This window comes from Clinocottus analis, unplaced genomic scaffold, assembly GCF_023055335.1.
Source record: "Clinocottus analis isolate CAN_PGR_092001 unplaced genomic scaffold, fCliAna1.0.p SCAF_15, whole genome shotgun sequence".
Classification (NCBI taxonomy): Eukaryota; Metazoa; Chordata; class Actinopteri; order Perciformes; family Cottidae; genus Clinocottus; species Clinocottus analis.
The window spans coordinates 9,308,509-9,334,008 of record NW_027175876.1 but is presented as its reverse complement, the minus strand read 5'-3'; the positions used below and the strand labels follow the sequence as shown (position 1 = coordinate 9,334,008).

Below are 25,500 nucleotides of genomic sequence, written 5' to 3'. Positions count from 1 at the left end.
CCATGAAAAGGTCAGTAATAAAACTTCATTACACAGGACAAACATGCGCCTGTCCTACGGATCTGTAAACTATGATGGATGTTTAACACAATGGACTGGCTGGCTGGTGCCAGTTTTATACCAAATAATTTACACGAAGCAGTCCAAAGAATGACGTGCAGCACATAATCCTACACAAGGTGATACAGATAGATCTCTATGTAAAATAAATTAAAAAAAACCTTTGTTATATTTCTCTCCTTGTATCATTGTCCTCCTTTTCCCCCACGTCCTGCAGGGTCGGAGAATAGAGTGAAATTACTCCAGGAATTCAGAGATGTACAGAATTAATGTTCAAGTCTGCTCAAAAGTAGAATTATCTCTGTCATAATGTCCACGCCAGAATCTCTCTGGACACATTTTGGGGGCAAAGTTTGATTAAATTGAACTTTTGCCGCAAAACCTGGCAGAAAATCAGAGCAGTACAAGCTTTGAAATTATGCCAATTATCTGCTTTGTGTTGCATTTCTAATGTTAAAAGACATTTTTGGACCGTTCGCCCTTATTTTCACTGTCTGTAGGTTTGATTTGAAAGCTGCATGATTGTCTGGCTACATGTTTTTGTTGTTCTGATTGCTTATGAGTGATGTCGTCATGTTCCCAGCTCTCAACAATTCACTGAGTGAGTACAAAAGTATTACTACTGTCAGGTATTGTGGTCAAAAAACCTTGAACTGGAACGATCTAAATACATAGAATTTAGGAATTATCTGGAAATTATCTCTTACACTATTGTGTCACCCTCAACCGTTTAGTAATGGTAATGTATATACATGAAGAACTATTCAAATAGATATATAACATATATTAAAAAACATATGAACAACATCTTAAAGCCATGAAAAATTCACCAGTAGGAAGTCCACTGCAAATAGGAGCATAACGAACTCCACCATGTCAGAGTGACTTCATATTTATGTCAGTTATTAGGCCTCATGGTGCAGAGTTACTGTAAGACAGGAGCTGAAGGGGAAACAGACAACCAGGATGAACTGGATGTGCCCAGAGAGATATGCCTCAGAAATACCCAACACTCCACCACCAGCAGGAACAATTTATATATTTGTACAATAGAGATTCCAAGAGAGGAGACGGGCAGTTTGTGCTGATACTCTGAGCCCCAAACTGATCCTGCTCACCAGTTAATCGATCGGTTGTTTCATGAGCTTTAAGCAACAATATCGCGGGAGTGGAAAACCCTTCATTGTGCAATGTGCATACTTAGTTTCTTAAAGTGCTGTAACTTTCTGAACACGGTTTTGAGTCTTCCTCTTTGTGTATTTTGCAAATATACTGTAACTTGGTTCTTGAAGCAATTTGCCAACTAAAATGAATGAATCCGTTCAAACAGCTGTCTTTGCAAAGATATTTGGCAGTAGAGTGAGCAAGCCTACTTATGTCATGAGTGTCTGTCGTGTAGTTTTAACCCTGCCAATGAGGAAACGTTAGATTAATAGTAGATTCAATGGTAAAAATGTAATGCAGTCACATAATATGTACCCTTGTGAATTATAATATGACTGACGTTTGTTCTGGTTCTTGCGGTCCAGTCAGTCTGATTTTTCTCCAAATGGTTTGACGAGACAGCTGTGAACTATTTTCAGACCCATGAATGAAATCAGAATGATCTTTTTAAAAGTGCCCTATATTTTGCTTGACAAGGAAAGAGAAACCCGACTCACCCCGGACTCTTTGTCACTCTGCAGCCGACAGTTCACCCAAATGGAGAGTCTCTGTAAGCTGAGATCAGCAGTTTAACTTAGTTAACCTCACGACAGCAGAATGACAGACTGTCCTCACGCGGCTGACCTCTCCATCTCATCACAACATTTAGGTCAGTTAATAAAACTGTGCACGTTCTCCCTCATCACTGATGTCGTGTTGGTGCGGAGAAGATTTACGGGAACACAAAAGCAAATGGGAAAACTGTGAAGAGCGACGGGAAGAAAAGGGGAAAACAATTAAAGAAAAAGGTTGATACATTTTTATCATATTTGCGTGGCTCTGTCAACAAAGTAGAGAAGACATTAGCAACTATTTTGTTGCTGCAAAATAAATGATCTGATTATAGAAAACCTTTAATTTCGCTAAAAATAGTATATACTTAATAATCATGAACATTTTGGAAATAGAAACCACGCTCTCATCATTATTCTTTTATACATACTTTTATTAAACCATCATTGGCCTCCAACAAGTAAAGAATGTACATAATAATAATCATAATAATCATAATAATTAATAATAATAAACTGAATAACATCAGAAAAAGGTTTTTCTGTTTGTATGTTATACTATCTATGCTTTATCTTTTGTCAATTCTTCAGTGAGGCGTTCTCTGGACTCTCTGCATCCTCCGACTTCAAAGCTTCAGCTAGTTTTAGAGGAATGTACAGTACAGTAAACAAAACATAATTATCTGACCCTCATCATATTATTTTTTTTCTGACATCACTACATATTTCGTCTCATTTGCTAGTCATCACACACATCTGTTGCGAAACGATTTGAAATAACCCAAACCTGCTGTGGTGAACAAGAACATGTACGCTTGCAGGCACACATCCTCTATAGACTAGTGTGCGTGCACATAGACACACGCACAAACATAATAAAACACACACTCGGATGCCTGCAGTCGGGGGTATAGTGCTGAGCTCTGGTGCTTTAATCAGACCTTTGGCCATAAAGTGTCACACTGACCGAGGCAGCAGCTTCCACAGAGCTCTTTTCTCAGCAGAACCGAACGCAGAAGGAGACAAGCATTCATCTGCCACCAACCTCGCTCTAGCACAGCACCGATAGCCGCCCATGACTGACCCTTGTCACTTTCTGCGTTTCCTGTCCATCACAGCGTCACGCTGAGTGGTACGTCCTTTGCTGCTGGAATTCAAAGGAAATGTCGCAGATGCACTGTTGAAAAAGTGACCTTTTAAAAAATACAAGACGCTCACTGAGGCGGGACCAACTGTCTGTTTTACACAACATAATGTCACCGGGCTTTGCACTGTGGAGATTGTCTCTCATAAAAGTTTGAACTTTTAAAACTTTTGAAACAATTAAAAACACAATGGCACAATAAAAACCTTTGACTTGATTTCAAAGTCTGCAGGCTGCACTCAGTCAAGTGTAGGTTTACAGTATGTTCTGACAGGCAGGTGATGCTGAAAATCTCTTTTATGGTTTCATAGCAGTTCTTGTGGGCTTGACAAGTGCAGAATATCATCCTGTCATGCAGCTGATTTCTCTATCTACCTCCACTTCTGGAGCTTTCATAAAAAGCAGTCCGTTTCTAATGGCGCTCAGTCCACCGCTGGCGGTCATGTGTCAATGGCATCCTGTACCGGCGAAGGTTCATGTGGCAAACTAGTGGCGTTGGGCAGCGGCTGCGTGTGGCTGTTCTGCTGCAGCTCGAGTGCCATGGCGTTCTGCGGGTGGGGGAACTCCTTCACCTGTCTGCGGTACTCCAGGAAAGTGGACGCCTTGGTGGCGATCGCCACCACATTCTTTCCGACAAAGATGGTAGAAACCCGGCTGTCCTGAAACAGCACCATGTTGACGCCTCGTATGAGGATGGTTACCACGTTGATGGTGACCAAGCTCAGAACTGGGTACAGCATCATCTTCTGGGGCGACATGTGCTCCCCCTGCATGCTGATTTCACTGAGCGACACGCAGGGCAGGATGAGCAGCAGGATGTAGCAGTAGAAGAACATCAGGCCCTCGGCCCAGATGGGCAGGCCTGTGTGCTGGGGCTCCCACAGGTTGGCTTGGATATCCAGCAGGTCCAGCAGGTCCAGAGCCACCCAGAATAGACGACTCCTCATGTCCTCCTTCTTCCGGAAAGTTCTCACGTACTCCATGCTATCCAGAGCCACTAGAACCAAGTATAAGCCTGGTACACATACAGATAGTAACAACGTCAAAGCCTTCCGGGCCACCGTCTCCAGACTCTTCCTGTCTGCCTTGCAATTCTGGAAGACAAAGTAGAGCTTGATCTCCAGGACAAAGATGTACAGGAACCAGAGGATCATGGCGTATCCTCGCCGGGCGGTGCGCACCTCGGCGCCGACCCACACTGCCACATATCGCAGCACTATGAGGAAGCATACGTCCCCTACCAGCACTATAATACACACGCCGATCTTTCGGGGACCCTGGTTCTGCTCCACCAGGTAGGCGTCCATGAAGGCCATGCTAGTCATAATGACGATGGTGGTCAGGCACACGTGGCGTTTGTCTGGGGGTGGCAACACCATGGCGAGGGCACCTGCTGGCACACACTCCCAGTTCCCAGCTTTTAAAAGCAAAAATAGTCCAGTTGGTAAATATGGCACTGTGTCCTCTCCAAACCTTTACGGTTGGAGAACAAAAAAAAGTATTTAAGGTGGTCCGACAGCTCTGGTGTGCAGAGGAGCAAATGTCTGACTCCTGTGTCTAATATTAGAACAGTACGATAAGTCGCTGCACTAATAGTCCGTAAAGGCGGACGACTATTACAATGTAGAAGCAGAGCAGTGTGTGGAGTCAGTGGAGAGATGCTGGCTGCTGATTGCTCTCAGAACATCACCTCGTTACTCAACGCACTTCCATTGATCCGCCTCTGCCCCTCAGCAGCGACTACAACCAACGTCTCAGCTGACACACCATGACTGATAGTCATCCACACACAGTCAAATGGAGAATGCTCTTAGAGCCGACTCGGTCTAATGCACATGCGATGGGATTGCGGGACAAGGTGCTGCAGTACAGCAATGTTTATGGAGAGGTGTATCCCGGTATGAGACCACGTAGGAAGCAGGAGTTGTATACGCGCCCGTGCTGCAGCTCAGCATGTGCGAGGAATTCCTCTTTGGATACTCCTGTCGACCGTGGTGCAGCGTGTGTGGCTCCTCGCAATCCTGCGGTGGGTGCGTAGGGAAACGGAGGAGAGGGAGGAGAGGAGTCTGCAGTGGCCAGAGGCCCCCAGCCGCCATAAATCACACAGACAGTAGGTCAACGGCCCATGAGGCCTTGCGTCCGACGCCAGCTTCCCTGGGGGGAGGCTCTTACATTGGTTTGAAGATCCATCCTTCCCTCCTCCTCCTGCCACGTTCCAGCCTCTCCACAGCCTAGAAGAGGGAGAAATAAAGAGGAGAAGAGGGGGAGGGCAGAGGAGAAGGAGAAAGAAACCTGTCAGCATTACTGGGCCATATAACACAGTTTTCATTGCCAACGGCCCACCACATACGAGGAGCCAAGCAATGTGTCAGCTTGGCTAAAATATATCTTGTTTCCCTTGATGGGGCAGAGCATATTGTACATGTTACACTAAGACTGCTTCAGGATGTCATTACCTCTCTATTGTCTGTGATGTGTCACAAGACATCTGGACACATAGCTAATAGGCTTCGGTGGTAATGTTATTATAGTCAGCATTTTTGGGACCATAATACCCAGTAGTTTCATTTTGGGGGTTGAAGAAGATTTATTACAAGCACTTTAAGTCTCTTATAGTAGCTAACTGGCACCTCTTTTTCTTTTTACTGCATTACCTGGCATTACATTTTCTTCTTATGCGAGGGTAAATGGGAAAAACGATGACAAAGAGTTCATTTCCTGCATGTTTTGAGTCACTCTGGTGCACAGTGGTCCGGAGGATTGTTAGATGGAGTCAGAAGCTCATCACACAGAAAACAAAACCACATTTTAGCTGTCTAAAACACGCCAATCTCTATTGTTAATTACATTGCTTTTTTTTGCCTTCAACTCAAGCTCTATTTACAGTCTCTTTGTTGGATGATGCTTCAAGGTGTTTCTGTTTTGACGTGTTTAATATTCCAGCTGATGTGAGTGTGTTGAAGCGTGTGACGGGTTGGGTCAGGGAGGGCATCTCATCAGCAGTCCAGTTGGACGTTTGCAGCACTTTCTTCAAAGAAACTGTGCAGATGCCGAGCGCTTAAACTCGCCAGCAGGAGCCCACCTTGTGCACTGGCCCCGTCCATAAATAACACAGCATGTCTAAGTTATTAGCACAGACAGCGAACAAGGCTGGATAAAAAAAAGGGAAATGTGTTAATTGAGCAGACCCGTCGCCCTCGGTTGTGTTTGGCGAGCTTCAAGAGAAACTAGAATTTATCTGTTGCGCTGTTCACTTCTGTCTGCTCCTCCTGTCACTGGATCCTTCAGGCAGAACAAATAAATCACATTTGTGTTTCCGTCAGCTAAGGTACGTTTCAGATTTAGATATGAATCCTTTAACCAAATTTGTTTTGATGAAAAAAGGGAGCTTGCAACTTGTGTCTCTCAGGGCTGCACTGAATTACATTTTTTTGGGCTTTCGAAGCTTCAATGAGAAATATTTAACGATATTTGATGGGGATGTGGATGGGGGGGCAGGGTGGTCGCACTACATTTGATTCTTTACAGAAATTGCAGCTTCAAAAGGTAGAGGTCGGCTCAATGTAGGCCAAATGTATAAATCTCTCTCACACATAACTCACACATGCACAAATACACACACACAGCGGAAAAGAAGATGGACAGAACGTCTTTTTAAGGAGCATCAGTCATCACTCACCCCTCAGTCAGTCAGGAAGAGAAACAGATCTTACTCAGATACAAAGAAATAAGTAAATATACTGTAGTCTATGTCTAATAATAGGCCCGCATAATAATAGTAATAATAATAATAATAATAATTCATGTTGATACATGATTAACAATTAATGTTAATACAAAATGATTAATGTAGAATTTCTATTCCTTATTTCATCTGATATTTTTTGGCAGTAAAAAATAAAATGCTGAAGCTTTTTGAAAAAAGACTAGAGAAAAAGGTCATATAAAATGTAGCATAAGAAAACAAAGCTAAAAAAAACAATGATGCATTTGATTATTGATTTTAATAATAATAATGAGCCTGTGGTCCAGTCTGTTTTCTGTTGTTGAATGTCTGTCCTTTTATAAGATCGTCACCCCAAAAACACAGGGCTCAAACACAATGAATAGATATGCAACAAATATTTAATGAAAAAGAAGCTGTCTGGCATTCAAATGTTGATTTAGATTTGTAATATCAACGTTATGAGATGTGGATTCCAAACTATCACCCCATTTTTACAAAAAGTGCATTGAGGGGAATAATAGACTCGAATATGAAATATATGTTTAGTCTGACTCTCTGCAGGTTGTACCCGACTGGTTGGTTTGCCACGGCTTATTTCACTATTTCCCAACATATCTCAATGTAATAAAAAGACCTGACAACTTTAAAAGCCTTCAGTGTATAAACATAAAATATTGATCTGCAGTGGGGTACTCCAGTGACTTCTTATTGCTTTTCCATAAAGATATGTGACCCACAAGAGACCCAATGTCAGTGGTGTTTCTAACATTAACAGAACGCTTTAATTTGTGCTCTTGCCATTTACAGTTTAGTTGAGAAAAATAATTTTGAACCCTTTTAGTGGTATTGATTAGATTCATTTTTAAAAAAGCCAATCAAGACATGTATTACAAATGGTTACCGCACTATGTTTGCTTTTCTCAATCAAAGGCTTCAACTTCACTCCCTTTTTGACTAACTGAACTCTTGATATGATAATTTTTAGTGTGTGATAAATAAACATAAGTTTGTTTTCAGCCGGGCTGTGCAAGACCAGCAAAGCAAAATGGGCTTTTGAGGTATTTGAATGAGATCCAGGGATTGTGGAGAGGTTATTTCTCCTCGAAAATACCACCCTTTACGAGCATGAACTGTATGCACACCCAGCCGGAATATACATAAAAAACAACATCAGAGCTGGAATGAAGCATTGTGCTGTATCATTGTGACATAACCTTGTGTGTTGAAGAACAATAATAATATGTACCAGCTGACAACATTACAAAGACCAGCTTAAGAAGAACATGACATGAGCCTCATTTGTAATCCAAGCATGCATTTGAATGTTTAAAACCCATTATGTGGGACAGTGCCTAAGTAAGAGATTAAATTCATAGGATGGTGATTAATTGACTGATTAGCAGAAGGCTGTGGATCATTACCATGCTATAAGGAAGGCTGATCCCACATATACAGTACATCACATCATCATTTAAATGCCATTAATTATACAAAAAAGACTTTGAGATTGTTTCCCTAATTAACGGATTACAGCCGACGTGATAATATGAGAGAGCCAAATTGGATGGTTTGAACCTCCCAGGAATTATGACTACAGCTGAGATCCCAGGATGTCATCAGCATTTGGAACTAAATGGGAACCCTAAAAAACAAGAACCGAATGAACTTTGGCAGTAATAGACAAGTTTTTATCCTTTCTGTCACATTTAAAAGTGCCTTTGTTTACGTAAATTGATGACAGAAGTGCTCTGCTCGGTTTTTGCATGTTCTGCTGAGCATTTATAATGTATAACGCCGGGCTGAAGTCTCCGGTAGAAATAGAAAAAAGGAAAGAAATTTCCATTGATTTATAATTTGACAGCTGTGACAACAATCTTTTCACAACTTATCTTGTTTTGTTCCCCTTGTGAGATGCCTCTGTCTACTGCACACTGTACCTTTCAGCTTTGCTTATATGCTTCAATTACAGCATATTAATTATGGCGTAACATAAAAATGCAACATGGAGGGCTGAACTGGCAGCGCAACATGTCTTTGCAGGAGGAAGGCTATTACTGTCGCTGTGGTCAAGGCCATTATCTTTCCAAGCAGCCAGAGTTTCCCTGTCAGGCAGTTATATTAACTATTAGCCAACCTTACAGGCCTCAGGCTTCCACATGGATCACAACAAGGACGAAGGCTGGGGCCCAACGGGGCTTTCTGCTACTTTTTGGTTTGTTTCTACTGTTGTTCTCAGAAAAGGTCTGTCAGGGTCAAGGAAAAAGAACAATGAGAAGAACAGCATTTTGGCATAGATTCCTTCAATTCTCTACAACGTGGGAAAATAAATCACTCTAATGCGTACAGGTTGTTAAAATAGTGCTTTTTCAAGGTGCTACTTTTGCGCAAAAACCTTTCCCTTTCAAGCACCGACTTATCTTAATTACCTGCGTTCTTGCTATTGATGTTTGTCTCTTTTGACTCAGACTCACAGCTTAAGGATAGTAAAGTCTTACAAGCTTCAAGGAGCTTTTCTTTTAATACTGAGGTGTTCTGACACTTCATACACCTTGCGAGGGCTGTGAGCTAGCGCTTGTTTACAGCAGCACAATCATTTCATCCTGCAACTGTGGCTGGTATGCTCTTTTACCTGTGGGCTTCAAAGAAAAGATTTGTATTCTTTTGGGAAGCCTCACTGTCATGCATTAAATGTATCGCATTACCTCCCCTATTGCGCTCTCTCTCCACGCTTCTGCTCTCATTTCTAATGCCTCAACACCCCAAGGATGATCAAATGTTTGAGTCAATGTCAGCAACACTGCAGTGGGACGACGCAGGTCTCTGGAGTGGTCCGTTTTGTTCGATATTTATGTCAGGTTGTCTTCATTAGGGCCAGAATGAGACGCATATGCCGTCTTGGCTGCGAGCCATCTTCATCATCTCAGCAGGTGTTCTGCGGCGTCCTTTGTGTTGCAGTCATCCTCAGCTAGTTTTGGGAGAGGTGGCAGATTGCTTTGAATTTGCCGAGTGCACAGAGTGCAGCTCAGCTGAGCACACACTTGTATACATGCAGAAACAGTATGCACTCACGTGGACATGTATGAAAGCTGTGACGCACACATTTTCCTTGCCTCTAAGGTTAATGACAGACAGGCGACCTGCAGGTCATGTCTTTCACACCCCGATAACATTCTGTAGCCACACACTGATCTCATACACCCTGTACAGATTATATCACATTACAGTATCATATCACCAAATCCTTGAATACATGTCAAGATATGTCTACGATAACCAACCTGGCTGTGTGTGAAGACGTCAGCTTGATTTCCCCCGGTTGCACTGACGAATGAGTATTGACATCTCTCAAGTGCTCAGCGCATTTCATGTGAAAACCACCAAACTCAGCCGCCCTAATGGGGCTCAGCCTTGTCTGTGATGCATCATTCACAATGTATATCTTCTGCATCTAATGGATCAATGTGGTGCTGCGTGAACAAATTCTAAAACACGTATGTTTGGCTTTTTGCTGTCAATATTTTCAGCGGGTTGAGAGCTTTTGTGCACACACCTCAATTAGTCGAAACACAATACACAGGGTGTGTGTTACTTGCCGCTCTTAGATTCCCATTCTCTTGTTTTCTTCTTATCACTGCACAATATACTTGTAATTGCTCATGATGTTGCACTGGGTTAGAATACTGAAGAGGATCTGGAAATAAGGAGAGGGCTGTGTTTTGGGGCAGTGGTTAAGCTCATTTTATCACCCATTATGGTTGATTAAGGCTGATCCTCGCTCTACTTTGCCATGTCACATTGTGTGTGTGTGATAAGCACTGAAGGTTCATTTCAGCACATAACTGTAACTAACCCAATCTGTATTCGGGGCTGTCGGTGCTTTTAAATAGCTGTGGGTGTTGATCAAACGCTGCCGAAATCAAACACGCGGCACATGACAAAGGATGGCTAGCTGCTGTGCAGGGTGGCCTACCATAATAGGCATTGTATAGGGTTGGATGCAGAAAGCAACTCGAAAGCGCTTTCCTCCAACTTGGCCCTCAGCAGCAGAGACGAGGCCTTTCAACATGACAGACGTGTCTTTTTCTCCCCTGCCAACTCTCAGACGGCCATACGTGCGCAGCGTCAATCAAAGTGTATTCTGTATTCACAAAGCTGGGGAGAGGATGAAAGGCACCGTGCCGCAGTGAGTCATCCGCAAAGTAAAGAGCAGCCCTCTGACACCCCAACCGGCAGTTAGTCGCTGACACAAGGGGGGCAAAGATGACTAGTTGCACAGGGTATACACAAGAGACGAGACACTCTTAGAGCATTGTCCAAAGAGGATGCTCTTTAAATGGCTACGGCTGTGAAAGGTTTCAGCTTTTTGTTCGACGTTACAATCTGGAGGATCTCTGTTTCGCTCTCTTAAACAAAGAGCGTTAATTGCACTTCCAGAGAGTGCCGTTTTTTGTCCCGGGAATGTTGCCGCTGTCACCTAGTTAGTTTGTAATACTGCGAATTCAAGGGCTTTTACCATTGCCCCTAAGGCTCAACCACCATTGTTCTACCTGATTCAGTGATAGAGGGACTTAATAGACATTTATTCAACTGAAAATTGGCCAGATTGTTCATTAAAAAAGCAGATAGTTTCATTTTTTTTGCACGACAAGCAGTTGAGTTTGATATCAAAAGTGTTAACACTGAGTTACATGGACTGTACAGACTGTCCCAAGCCTTCGACCACTCTTTCAGTAGCTTCTGTAACTCAAAGCAATCTCCCATTGAATCCTGGCTTTCACCAACCATGATCAGCTTCTCATTGGTTCCTCCCCTCACAGAGAGATGGAAAAAGGTGCCCCCTCAACCCTCCTTTGATTAGTTTTGCTCAATGCTTGGATGCCTATGGGATAATGATTGATATTTGATAGACACTCAAGTGCCGAGAAAGCCTTATATTACCGTTTGACATACACAGCAAATACGTGGAAAAAGGTCTGTCTCGGGGCATTTATTAGTTTCAGACGCAGTGGGACAGTAAATCTTCACAAAACTACGGTATCTCTAAACTATCTCTTTCACTGAATCACACATGTGTAGGCGATTCTATCTAATCTTCTTTTGATAACTAGCGTCATGTTTTTTCACTTCCATTCACTGAGCCTCTCCCATTCGGTTTTAAGTGAGTTCCACTTAATTTGTGTTATTACAACTGTCACACTTCAGAAATCTGAGAGTGGTTTCACTTCAGCTCTCTCTATAGTTGTGTCGGTAATTATGAATAATCGTTTGAAAGTATAATTCAAAACTTTGCATGATTATTATTATTATTATTGTTATTAAGATATGGAGCGCAAAAAGAAGGGAAGAATTTAGCCATATAAAAAGAATGAAATGCAACAATTTCTAAAACATTTAATATAAAATATAAATGGCAGAAAGAATCAAGACTTTATTTCACCACCACTAAATATTTTCAGATTGCATGGATTCACATGGATTAATGTAATCTTTGTATCTCACAGCAACCAATATCTTGATCTGAAAAATCTGTAATTTTACTTGGTTTCGTCACGGGGGTAATATGCAGTTACGATAATCACTGGCAAATGCATTTTTTTCATCAGTGTGGGATAAGAGAAATAAAAAAGTGTATAATTACAACTATCTTCAACATTAGACAAAGACATTTTCTCACTCATTCATGGTCGTTAAAACGCTGAATAACAAAGTTAGATGACATATAGTGTACGCATACAAATGATCCCAGTCTCTTCCACACAGTGAGGCATACAGATTATTAATTAACTCTGGTATTGTCTGATAAATTGGATCGGAGCATCCCTCGTCTTGACAAAATGCTCCGAGATGCTTTTACTTTAAGCTTTAATGCAAGACATGGATAGCAATATTCCTGGGGAAAGCCATTTTCAATCTGCAGCGTTAGCATATCACCACATGGTGGATCACTGTCTATAATACTCCCACACCTTAGTGGAGATGGTTTTTTTGCATTTCGTTGGAAGTGGAATTGCGTCGTCCGGGCGCTGACACTTCTTGTGACACGCTGATTCAGCACGTTATGCGATTCAACGTATTTTGAAATACTCGGCGTACTTTGACAAATTGCTCGAGCCTAACTTCGCCATGTTCACCAGCACACTGCAGATGTGTCTGTCTGCTATTTTGTGTCGTACAAGTAGCGCACATCGGGGTTATTAGAGTCTTGCTGCTGAGGCAGAAACCAGGTTTAGGTGACTGTCGAGAGTGAAAAACTCCATCAAACCAAAACAATGAGCTAGAACTGTGGTTCCTAACCTGTTTGCCTTGAGCCCCCCTAAAAATAATACACTTTTGTGAACAACATACACCATTTGGATAAAATGATTGAGCATATTAAATTACTTTGTCTGTTTTTCTATTGAATCCATTTCCTTTAAATAAGTCAGATAAGTCAAATAAGTGAAATTGTCGACATAACACATCCACCACGAGCATTTAATCCTACATATACTACTAATAGTGAGTACTGTGAAATACAATTTTTAAATAGTTTTGTATACAGACTTTCACATAAATTATCCAATGTGTTAGTGTGTTATTATAATTTTAGTTATACATGTGCAAATGTAATTTTGATGGCCTAAGAGCAGACAAATCCCTGAGCTCTTCCGGCTGTCTGCAGAGCTGCTGATGTTTCTCTGTGGATTCTTATAAGAGACCCGTTTCACATTTGATGTCGTCATTTGAGCCATTGTTCAAATAAAAATATTAATTATTGCATCTTTGAAGATCAAGACCAAGAACAAGATGTTCTGCCAATACTACATGTCGTTTGAGTTGATTGAAGCTCAAGTAAAAGCCTATAAAACCCATTTTGTCATTGAGTAAGAGAACAAAATGATATGAACCCAGTTATAAATGGGGACACACTACTACTGCTGCCAGTTTAAAGCTCATCTTATGAAGGGAAATCCCACTCAGTTTAAGAATTATCGCAGGTTACACCTGTGCTCTCTGATATTTCAGTTGACCTACAAAATACACTTTAATACCCAAAAGTGCTTTAGCCTCTAATGCTCCTGTCAGCTCTGATCAACGAAACATAACCTCATCCCTGTGAAATAACCCCTCATTTTCTTTCACTTCTATCACAACTCCAGATTGCAGGCAGTGAAGCAAGGCCACATAAAAACCCGAGCTGCTTCGTTCTTTGCTTTTGGTTTTGTGACTTAAATTTAAGTAATAACAATTAGGAATTGGCTGAATAATTAAGTCTATAGCTTCCCTTTAATCTCTTCTGTTGAAAACACACACACACACACACACACACACACACACACACCTTCAAGCATAAACTGTAACTACCCCTCACACTGATAATTGGATTGTCCCTTCAAGTGATTGTTGGACACCCCTTCAATTTTTTTAATTGTCAGCCACAAAAGAGCATAAAGTGCCGCAGTGATTACCATTACCCTCATTTTTACACACACACACACACACACACACACACACACACATAGAGAAATAACTCTGGAAGGGCACTGTACCATGGTAGCACACTATTATGCACTCTTCTAGCTTTTAATTCACCCATGCAAGAGTTTAACAAGCATATTGATTTGCCCAGCTCTCATAATAATTTCTCTAATGATAATTTGGGTGTGTGATCACCCAGGGACAGAAGGGATTTTTTTATCCAGCGGTATTAGAAGAAGATCCATTTGATCTTTGTGTCAATACCGCCCCGCCCAGTCCCACTTTCTCCTCTCCTAAGCCCGCTCTTTTGCCATGCTTCGCAATTCCTCGTCCTGTGTTCACTGTCGCCATTTCTAATCTAACAACCCTGAGGGAGGAGGCATCCATACCTCATTCCAGTCACGCTTCCTTTCTGTTTGCTTTCCATTCCACTTGAGGGTAAAATGACTTCCCAAAGACATCAAAACCACACAGCTCTATTCAGTATTACCATTTCTGTATTGAGTTAATGCAGCAAGTAGTGGCTAAAAATGCAAAGTCGCCAAAAAGAATCCTCTAGGTTTATAAGATGGTGTTTAGCCTAAAGCTCACTTTGTCTTCTATGTCCATTAAACACATCTCTCACTTTGCATAAAGCAGATGTGCACCGGCAGGTGAAAGGGCGAGAACAGTCTCCTTCACGACCCTCCTCAGAGGGGAAAAGTAACCGGAGAAAAAAAGAGGTAGGATATAAGATGGAGGGATGCATGCAAGAGAGCAAGGGTTGCTGTTCCACGTGATTGAATAAAAGGCAAAAGAGATGTGATACAGGGAGACTTTGAAGTGCTGCTAATGAGCTGAGAGTTAAAACAGCTTTCCAGAGGAAACAGATTTAAATATTACCAGTCAGGGACTCGGGAATGGGAGAGAAAACCAGGCAGAAAGAAGCAAAAAAATTTCCCTTTCAACAAGTTACTTAATCTTATACGTTCAGTCTTAAAAACATATTTTCCATCACGCAAGTGTAGAAAATCTAATAATGGTGAGAAAATGTTTCCCATTTCAAGGATGATAGGCTTTACTGACTGATTTCAAGATAATTTACCCTAAGTGGAGATGTTTGGTTGCGAACAAGGATGTGTGATGTTTACGGGGACTTCTACAGTATTTGATTATGAGAGAGACAGATATCAGGAATCCTGAGCTCGACTCAAACCTGGGCTGCTGTGGAAAGGACTGCGCCTAAATGACACACACTCTACCGATGAACGACCAAGGCCAGCGAGGATTTAGTTTAATTCTCTTCATGTGGTTTATTTTACATCTCTCAAGTGAAGCCGGGTATTTTACAAAACGTTTGCACAACTTTAAATGTGTCTCGCAGGCAGGCTGTTTGCTGAAGGCAACACCTGCTTTCTATGATAATGAAATGGAAAACGATATAATTTTCAGGATTAAACAATTGTTTCCCATGCGACTCGCTGAGGAGTGTCAAATGTCTTGGCAACTGCCTCCTCTGAGGTGTGTTCGGGGATGATTCTCAAGTTGAGAAGCGCTGGGCATCTAGAAAGGGAAATTCATGCAATTTATCTTTACTCAGTGGAACTAAAACCCAACAATTGTATAACTGTGGTAATTTGATTAATGTTGTTAACTGGACATGGATCCTATTCTGCACACGGCCAGTCATTTCCCTCAGGCTGTATTATGAGTGTTGCAGGTTTTACAAGCAATTATGGTCCGTGTTACTGTGAACAGACTTTGGTAGCTTTTGGCATGTTGCTGTGAATCTGCTCAGCAGTGCGCATGTTCTGATGGGTAATTCATGTCGATGCCATAATCTGTCCGTATGATGCAATTGTGAGGCAGTAGCTGTTCGGCTCTCACACGTGCAGTTTTCGCAATGTTTGGCGAGTTACTTGAACAATTTAATGAAATACTGATTACTTATGACTCCCTAATGATTGTATAGAGACTCCAAAAGTCCCTAACTCACAGTGATGGTCCACACGTTCACTGAAGCTGAAGAAAACCCATGTGAATCCCGAATTTAGTCTTACAAGAGGTCAGCGAGCAGCTAAGAAGACGAAGCAAATGTAAATGAGACTCATTCCTCCTCCTTTGGGAGACGCAGGCTGCCTCCCTCAAGCACACCAAGTTAATACGCACCAGACCTGAGCGCAGCAGGCTCCAAGGATGAGTCCTTACTGCAGGGCCTGGAGTTTGAATCTGTCCCGCAGCACTTTCCTGCACGCTGCCGCTTCTCTCTCCTCCTTTACTGTCTATCTCTGAATGTTTAAACACATTTAAAAAACTGAACCGACAAAGTGGAAACTGATAGAAAACCATCTCATGATATTCCTGGTATGAAGGCAGACGACCCGACTTGTAAGCGAGCGTTACTGGTATTAGTAACTGTATTTTTGATCAAATGAAAAAGATTACTGAACAAGTAATGACATTACTGTGACATGTTGTGAAGCACGGTGTTACTGCCCAACACTAATCTATAGGACACGCACGGACATGACATACGTTACTAAGGCTTAAAGCCTCTTCCTATTAAACACCCACACGGTTGTTCTCACTTCTGCTGCCTGAAAGACCTCTTCCCAAGACTGTGTGGGCAAAGAGTAGACCTTTTGTGATTGACATCTCTGTTTTGTTGCAGCTGTGAGAGAGGGATGACATGCACAGTTTATTATGGGTTGTGTCATAAATCACTTCCGATTCACTACCGTGCACGATATTTCCTGTACCTTACCATGTTTGAATGTCCACATTCTGGGACAATTTGTGACATATAGTGAACTCAAAACCTCCCAAGATGCAACGCTTTAACGGTTATAGATGCATACATGACAGTGATGCAGCTCTTGCTACTGTAGTTATGACATGAAGTGATGGTGCTTACTACGCATTTGAAATCTGAATTCACTAGAGTTAACTCTTGAGAGTTCGTCCTATAAGGGGCAGGGACATAGTCACATGACGTGAAGCGACGTCCACCTGAGGAGAGCTCTAATCACCAGAGTAAGTGAAAACACCTGTGAGGGTGTGCAGAGCTTTTAAAGGAGCTGTATTTAACGTTCTGAGCGTCAACAGAGCAGCAAACCACTATTTGCTGTGTAAAGATATAGTGGAGTAATATCCACCCAGGCGGAGGATTAAGTCGCCCTCCCTCTCCTCCCGTGATCCTCCTCGCTTTGTTTTATCGCCGGGCGGGCTGCGTGTGTGATTAGTGCATGCTCGTGCATGTGAGAGCGCCCCACCGGTTAGCTCACGTCCCAACCTGACGGCGTAGCAACCCCCTCCGGTTCCCTCCCAAGTAAACACCGTTAGCTCTGTCTGCACGTTTGTCCTATTTCGTGATTTTTTTTTTTGCACCGTTTGCCGCGAGCTGCCAGCTCAGCCGTCGTCACATTGAGAGAGTTTGAATTAAGGGAATCAAAATGCTCCCAATCTCGTATTTAGCACGTTTAGGGAGTCAGTGTTACAAGATAGTGACGTCAAGATCCTTGATGGATTTTCTTGTCAATTATAGGCTAGTTATTTCATAATGTACACATTAAAGAAAATAATCATGTTCCATCTAACATGGGTTATTATGGAATGTGCCACTTCATAGAGTCAATAAAATGATTAACTTGCACCATGAAATCATTACCATAGTGCAATTAATGAATTAACATGTTTTAATGTTGTGCGTGAGAACTCGTGCGCTCCTTAGACCTGTTTACCCACCGGGCTTTGTCAGGACACCGAGCATCATTGACATCCGCTTTGAGATAATAGCATAGTCTGTTGTTGTTATTACAGGCCTCTTCTTATCAATTGGGAAGATCTGAAGCCCCGCATCTAAAATGACACGAACATCAGGTTGTCTGATGTAAACAGCCCTAAAGAGGCCCCCAAGCAGATGGGGCACACTAATAAACCTCTGTTATGTCATGCTCTTCAAACAATGTTATGCAGTCATTTACGAACAACAATGGAGAGGAGCCATTAAGAGAAGCAATTCAAATCTGAGGTATTAATTATGTGACTGCGAACACTTTAATGGGGAAATGCAGCTTTTCTTTAAGCCTCTTTTTAAAATCTATGTTACATGTCAGTTGTCAACATTTTATAGTAATATGTGGCTTAATTATGAGCATCAAGCTGACATAAGACACTGCGGTGCTCATGTGTAGCTTATTGCACATTAAGCTGGATGGTAGACAAATCTTGACACAGTTTGCATAGAGGGCATTCAACAGGCTGCCTAATTATTTAAATCACGATTACATCTACTTCCTAGTTCACATTACTGTCCAATGACTATTCTGTTCTACTGCTATCCAGCTGACAAACTCCTCAGCTGCACCAAAGTTCAAAGCATTGTTGTTTATGTATGATATGCAGAGATGTGGGTTAAAGAGGGGTGACATGCCGCAGAGGGCTCCTCCCCAGGAACTGTACAAAATACAGAAATCCGTCATCAAAGCAGACTGTGTTCATCGTCTGACACTTAAGCTTTGTCTGTACTCACGCTTGGTGTCGCAGTGCAAGACTCTGCAGATGGTGCGCGAGCTCCGGGCATGAACAGAGGCGTCTGTGCCGCATTATTCTCCAAAACGCCAGAGGGCGTACAAACAAAATAAACAGTGAGGAATCAGAAAGACAACAAGTGAAACAAACAGATACGGCCGTAGACTTAGGAGTAAAAAAGCAAAAAACCCAACCTCCACAATGTCAAGGTCAGGTTGTAATTATCTGTTAATTCATACCACATGTTCATGGAGTCCTTTATTGCCTGTGTACAAGCCCAGTAAAGAAAAAACTCAAGTATGACACGCATTTGAACCTTTTTCACCCCAGTTAAGCCCCAGCTATTTTTCGCAGACATTTCCGAATGGTTTTGCAAAATCATAAATCTCCATCAACCTCAAGGGCTATTTGAATAATTTAAAAAAGTATAATATACAGAAAATACTTATGAGACCAGTTAAGAGGTTCATATAGCAGTATCTGAGTTACTGGGTTATTGGTTAGTAAATGATTTAGTGCAGATTTTTTTAACCATAGGTTTAGATCCGCTGAAAGCAAAAATGCCCTAACTTTCTTCTTGGACCTTAAACGCCTCTGATTCCACAACAAAGGGGCTCTGCTCGAGCAGATGCACCAGTACATACCAAGCAATCTCAAATTTAGATAAATATAATTAGACTGTTCTTCAGTGAATCCTTTGCTGAAAAACCTAGCTGAGATTAAAACAATACAAAATACACAATTTTCTCTTGTGCTATATCTAATGGTTCATGCGTCGTATTGCAGACACTTTGTCATGGATGGATTTCAACAGTACAAAAAACATCTTATGTCCCATTCTTACTCAAGGTCTCAGATTAAGCTTGAGGGGTTGTGAGCTAAAAAGTCAATTTGATCAATCAGCCAACCGCTTGTTTAAATGAGAACAGCCTCCATCTGCTTTGCTGATGTTTAGCACACACACACACACACACACACACACACACACACACACACACACACACACACACACACACACACACACACACACACACACACACACACATACACACACACACACACACACACACACACACACACCTCAGGCTAGCCTGCACCTTCCTAGGCAACATAGTGTATAAAGGAAGAATTAAAACTGCACTTTGCGGTCGTTTCCTTAGAATGTGTTCAGTGTTTTCGAATGTGATTCTGCCTTTGGGCTCTGCTTTGGCCTTTATTAACAGCCAAAAATTAATTGAGAATTAGCAATTCATCAAAATGTTATTGGCGCTTTGGTCTCGCCAAACTGGGTCTTAAATCATCCAAGCTATGGGCTCATATTCTAACAATCCTATTTCTTCAGCTCTGAGAGAGAGTCAGTGTCAGAATACACTGCCGCCTGCTACTGTAGCTCGTTTGGAGGTTTGTAATGTCCTAACTGCCTCCTACATGACATGCAATTTAGTTTTTGCTAATTATAGGGTACATTGGTCATAAATTATTCCCTGCTCTTTGGCTCTACCTCACCCCCTCTCTTCCATCAAACACAGGCAGAAACACACACCAACCACAAACAAAGTGACCCATCTGTTGATTTTCACACTGAGACTGAATGTCGCAAACAGTAGGATGCCGAACATGGACCTGGCGTGGGGGCTGAACAGCTGAGAGAAAGCGAGAAGGGGAGAGCCGTCGCAGAAACGAGAGCAAGGAAAATCCGGCAGTTCATCTCTCCCCTGCTGTTAAAAGCCATTCATAAATACTCGAGCCTTCAGTCGGCCTCGCAGAGTCACAGATTTTATGAGACTCCAGTATCTCAGCATAACACAAGCAACACTTAGATTTATCACAACAGCAAAGGATGGAAACATGAAATGCATCTTGACAAGAGAGGAAAAGTAAGAGTCAGAAAAGGTCTGCACAAAAGTAGTCCACCAACAGCAGAACAAGCTCGTTTTCCAATTATAATAATGAGACATTCACACAGCTGCTATATTCAGTTTGCATGCAGCAGGAAAGCTTTTTGAATTCTGAGTGTCCAGCAGAAGGCTGCATACTTTAGCATTTACAACTGGCTGAATAGACAAAGTTATGTTAAGAGCATGTAAAAAATATATCTTGAAGGTGTTGAATGATGGGATATCACAAAAAATGTCCTTAAAATCTTCACATCGCCCCAACAATACATTTACTTGTTGTAACTTCACTAATTGTAGTAAAGAACATTTTAACTTTGGACAAAAATAATCTCATTGATCGTACTCCAAGGTTTTCAGTATCGACTTCCCTGTCTTGCAATAGGGTTGAAAGCATTTACCTTGTGGACAAATATCCCTAGTATTATATCTTACTTTTTTGGCTCCATAAAAAAGTCTAGTTGCATTAATGACAAGCTAGTTGTATGCTCCCAGACGGTTGTTTTGGATCCGGGTTGTTATAGCTATCCCTCGCCTGGACTAAGACGACTCACGTCTCAGGACAGAATTGGAGAGTAAGCACGAGAGGAAATATTTTGTCGAAAAAGCTGCACTGTACAATGTGAGTGACATGCACAAAGAAAACACACTGCATCTTTTTCCTTCTCTGTTTTTTTTCCTATCTCAATGTCTGGTCATAAATGTTCTGTATCCACAAGGGGGGGATGCTCCAATTCTCTAATTTCTCTCCTTGAGTGAGCTCACAGATCCCCCCTCCCACCTTCCATCCTTGCTCCAGTCTCCCTTTCTGCCTCCGTATCTCGGTTGTCCTGATTTGTCCCTTCTGTCACAGAGTCTGTTTGACCTGCGCTAAAGCGATACGACTGCACCCCTCACCCCACGCTGAGCGAACAATACTCTCCTGCTCCCTGAAATGCTGAGCAGTCACGGCGCTCGCCTTGCTCAAGGTCATCCATTCAAGGTCAATGTCAGGATGTCCGTGTGTAAACAGCAAGAGAGCAGGAGCAAATGTTTGGATTCAAAATTGAACCTCCACAACATTTTTAATGACTTCAAACAGTAATGCACAGAGGACACTGAGGAGCTGACCAGCATGGCACATTTATCAGAGCATGTTCAAAGCAAAGTCCTTTGTTGCTGAGGCGGTCTATTTCCTGACGGAGATATTGAAACACAGGGCTATAATGAAGACCAGGCTCCCTGGAGAGGAAACACCCATGGCCAGTTTCACAGACATGGCTTAAGCTCGGTCCAAGACTAATTTAACTTTTCAGCGGATGTCTGTGTTGAGAAATCTCCTCAGTTGTAGACTACGTGTAACTGGCCCCCCGTGTCTCACGACTGAATGTTCGGTCTTTTCTCTCTTTCTAAAAGCCTTGGACTAACATGGACTTTTTCCATACACTTTCTCACCCCTCTACCTCTGGCAAGGATTCTAGATTAATTACCTGAGCAGATAGCACAAGATGTACGGCTCTGGCTTATTCATCATGTTAAATATCCCTTAGCCTTCCTCTCCCTCGGTGTAGATTATTCAAATGACGGCTCCCTCATATTTGGAATTAGACTGTAGACATATCTGCTCATAAATTGTCTCGATCCGACAACACACTACAGCTGCAAAGAGCTCTTCTGATGTATGCCCTTGTGTGTCATAATGTACTATTATTCCATTTTGAACATGCATAGTGTGTGCTGCGCCTGTGTCAGCCACCCAGATTAGAGTCATAAAACTTGGTGCTGAGATGATGTGACATTTTGCCCGGGCTGTAAAATCTCAGCAGCCTGATTGTACTTTCACACTGTAAATTAAAAACCTAAGCAAAAGCAGTGAGTCAGACTTGTGCATGCTAATGATATGTTCAAGGTGTACATATATATGTATGTATATCTGTATGTACATATATATATATATATATATATATATATATATATATATATATATATATATGTATATATATATATATATATATATATATATATATATATATATATATATATATATATATATATATATATATATATGCGTGTGTGTGTGCATTCATCCCATTAATTCAAACACATCCTCTGATGATGTATGCATGTGTGTATTCATGTATGTATGCACCATTACAGCATCTAACAAGATGCATTTGGGCATCTTAACTCTCCGCATGAGTGCTTTCAGCCATGACTAAACACATGTGCATCGGCTATATTTGCATGACTGTGTATTTTTTTGCCTTTCAGTCCGACATGCGTGCCGAAATCTGTGTATGAATTCTCATCACGCTCACTCCATGAGCATGTGTGTGTATTTGTGTTTGTGTCAGTATCTCCCCAATCCATCGGCTGGGGTGGCAGCGGGTTGTACAAGGGAAGGAAAAGGGACAATGAATGACATTGACAGGCAGCGTGCTGTAGAACGTCTCCTCATTCCAGGGACACTGAGCTGATCGCTGATAGCAGATGTGTGTCTAATTGTGGAGGGGTTGGGCGCCCTGGATACGTCTCTGTCTCCTCTCTCGCTGCCTGCCAGGAAGCTAAGCCCCCTCCGGAGCCCCCCTAATCACTGCTTCTAATTAGAGGCCTTATCTTTGTCAATCACTGTGCCTTTCGCTCTCCTCTGCGGCCCGCCGCGCGGATAACAGGAGACCGGGGGACTGGCCGGGATGGCGTGGTGGTCACGGAGGACGGCAAACCGAGATAGACGGGGAGGAGAGGGAGAAGTGCTCAAGGGAGCCGACGGAGGGAGATTCGGAGCAGGAAGATCAAAGAGGTGTGTGTTTGTATGCCTCTGCTTGAGCGCTGAAGTTTGAATGCACTGTGCATGAACAGGCGTATAGGAGAAAATGCCTTCCTCTGATCTCTCCATATAGATTTACTAAGCTACTCCACCTACCAGTAGGCGGTTAAGTGCTTTTCTCAATAGATGGATGAATATTTACAATAAAGGAGCTATTTACCAACAGTGCACATGTCAGAGACAGTATCTCCCCCTTATAGGAAAGGTGTGGGAACATAGACTTGCATTCACAGCGTCTCTTTAGGCTTCCGATCCCTCAAAGCGCCTTACACTGAAAGTGAGCATTCACCCACTCACACACACATTCATACACTGATGGCAGAGGCTGCCGTACAAGGTGCCAACGAGCCTACATGCCCATCAGGCTTTAATCTAAATATTCATTCACACACACTCACATCCAATGACAGTTTTTGGAAGCAATTTGAGGTTTCAGTAGCTTGCTCCAGGACACTTCAACATGCAGACTGCAAGTGCTGGGAATCTTCCTCTTCTCTCTCCACTGAGCAACATTCAATACATGTATCCATTAATGAAAAAACCTAAAAAAAACAACAACAACAAACTAACATGGTATTATACTTAGGAATACAGTACATGATGGACTTCGCTGCACTCTGCCATTCATGCAGGTTGTGTTTCCCTCAGGATTTCGGGAGAGTCCGGTGGAGGCTTGCATTGGTGGACTGCAACTAAGTACATTTAAGATACTCAAGCACTGTACTTCAGTACATATATTGGGTACTTGTACTAGTTGAGTATTTCCATAATATGCCACTTTATATTCAGCTCAAAAAGATTAAAGGGAACACTTAAACCAAAACAAAAATATTAATATAAAAAAAATATTGATGTATTTATATCTTCTTTGTGTAATTCATAGAGAACTAAATATTGAAGAACAGTCGATGGAAACCACACTTATTAACCCGTTGAGGGCTGGACTGAGTCAAACCGAAAATCATTGAAAAATCTAAAACACAGCTGTTAAAACTTGAGTGAATTTCAATATTGCGGGTTCAGATTGTGATTACAAAGTTGAAATTAACAAACAAAGATGTGTTATTATGTAGTTATGTTGTATATAACCTAATCATTAGTTAGTTATGAAGTAGTTTCAATCAGCACCTCTACAAGCTGCAACATTAAAGTAATGAATTATTACATTGCTCATTATAAATCAGTGACTTATACTTAAATATATTATATAAAATTTCCCAGTATGCAAAATGGGTTTTTGGTACTTTTTCATGCAAATACTACTCAGATAACATAACACATTTTACTTGTAACAAAAAGTATTTTACACTGTGCTTCAGTAAATATCTTAATCATAAACACATTGGTTGTATACATAAAAATGGTGACGAAGCGTCAAAGAAAGTCACACTTACAATATAAGACATCGAGCATGAAGTCCACGACCTGATTCATATTATCAGAATATGAGCATCACCACAGATTTGTTAGTAAATCGGTCCATCGGCTGATGATCAGATGCCAAGTGTGTTCATGCTTATTTTCTGCAGTTGGTTCCATTGATTACATTCTCAATTATTAAAAACACACATTGCTGTTCCCCTCAATGCAGATTGAGACTTCAAGTTGTATCTGCTGCATACTTAGGACTGAGTAAAATGAGATAACTGTTATGAAGATAATCACACCGCAGAGGTATGTGAACAGAAAACATGAGCAGGGGAAGGTTGAGGTTAAGTAGAAGAGATTGAAACAAAAGGACAGATGTGTGCCGATGAAGCTTGAGAAAAAAAAGATTAGGCCAGAGGTGAAAAGGGCTCGAACATGTCGGGAGAGAGAGAGAGGAGAGAGCAAGAGGAATCCTCTCCCTATCCCATCTCAATGTCTCTCCATGCAAGTTCTGTCTGGGCACCCTTTCAAAATCAATTTAAGAAATTACCATTCAGCCAGTGTTCCGTCATTAGGATTTTATAATTTCATCTTCCTCCTCCAGTGCCTTTATCCCAAAGCCCCTCGGTTCATCTCTGCAGCACAACCCCGGTGAATAATTAACCGCGGCCGTGAGCAGAAAGGCGATGAGCGACACAAGCGTTCTATCATTCACACACAGCTGCACACCTTCTTCGGCGGCAACATGCTTTGAAATCTCTCCACGGTTTTTACTCAAATCTGACACACCGTGTCTCTCGCTCGCACGCTAACATGCC

At 41.9% G+C, this 25,500-nt stretch overlaps 1 protein-coding gene across 1 annotated transcript in view; it reads right to left on the bottom strand.

Annotated features, from left to right (window-relative positions):
- Positions 1-2,233: 2,233 nt before the first annotated feature.
- tmem121ab (transmembrane protein 121Ab) overlaps positions 2,234-25,500 on the bottom strand; it is a 38,120-nt gene continuing 14,853 nt past the window's right edge. Inside the window, exon 2 of the mRNA XM_068577227.1 lies at positions 2,234-5,150. Coding sequence (XP_068433328.1) covers positions 3,360-4,298 — 939 coding nt within the window. The 5' untranslated portion in view covers positions 4,299-5,150 and the 3' untranslated portion in view covers positions 2,234-3,359. The remainder of the gene's footprint in view (positions 5,151-25,500) is intronic.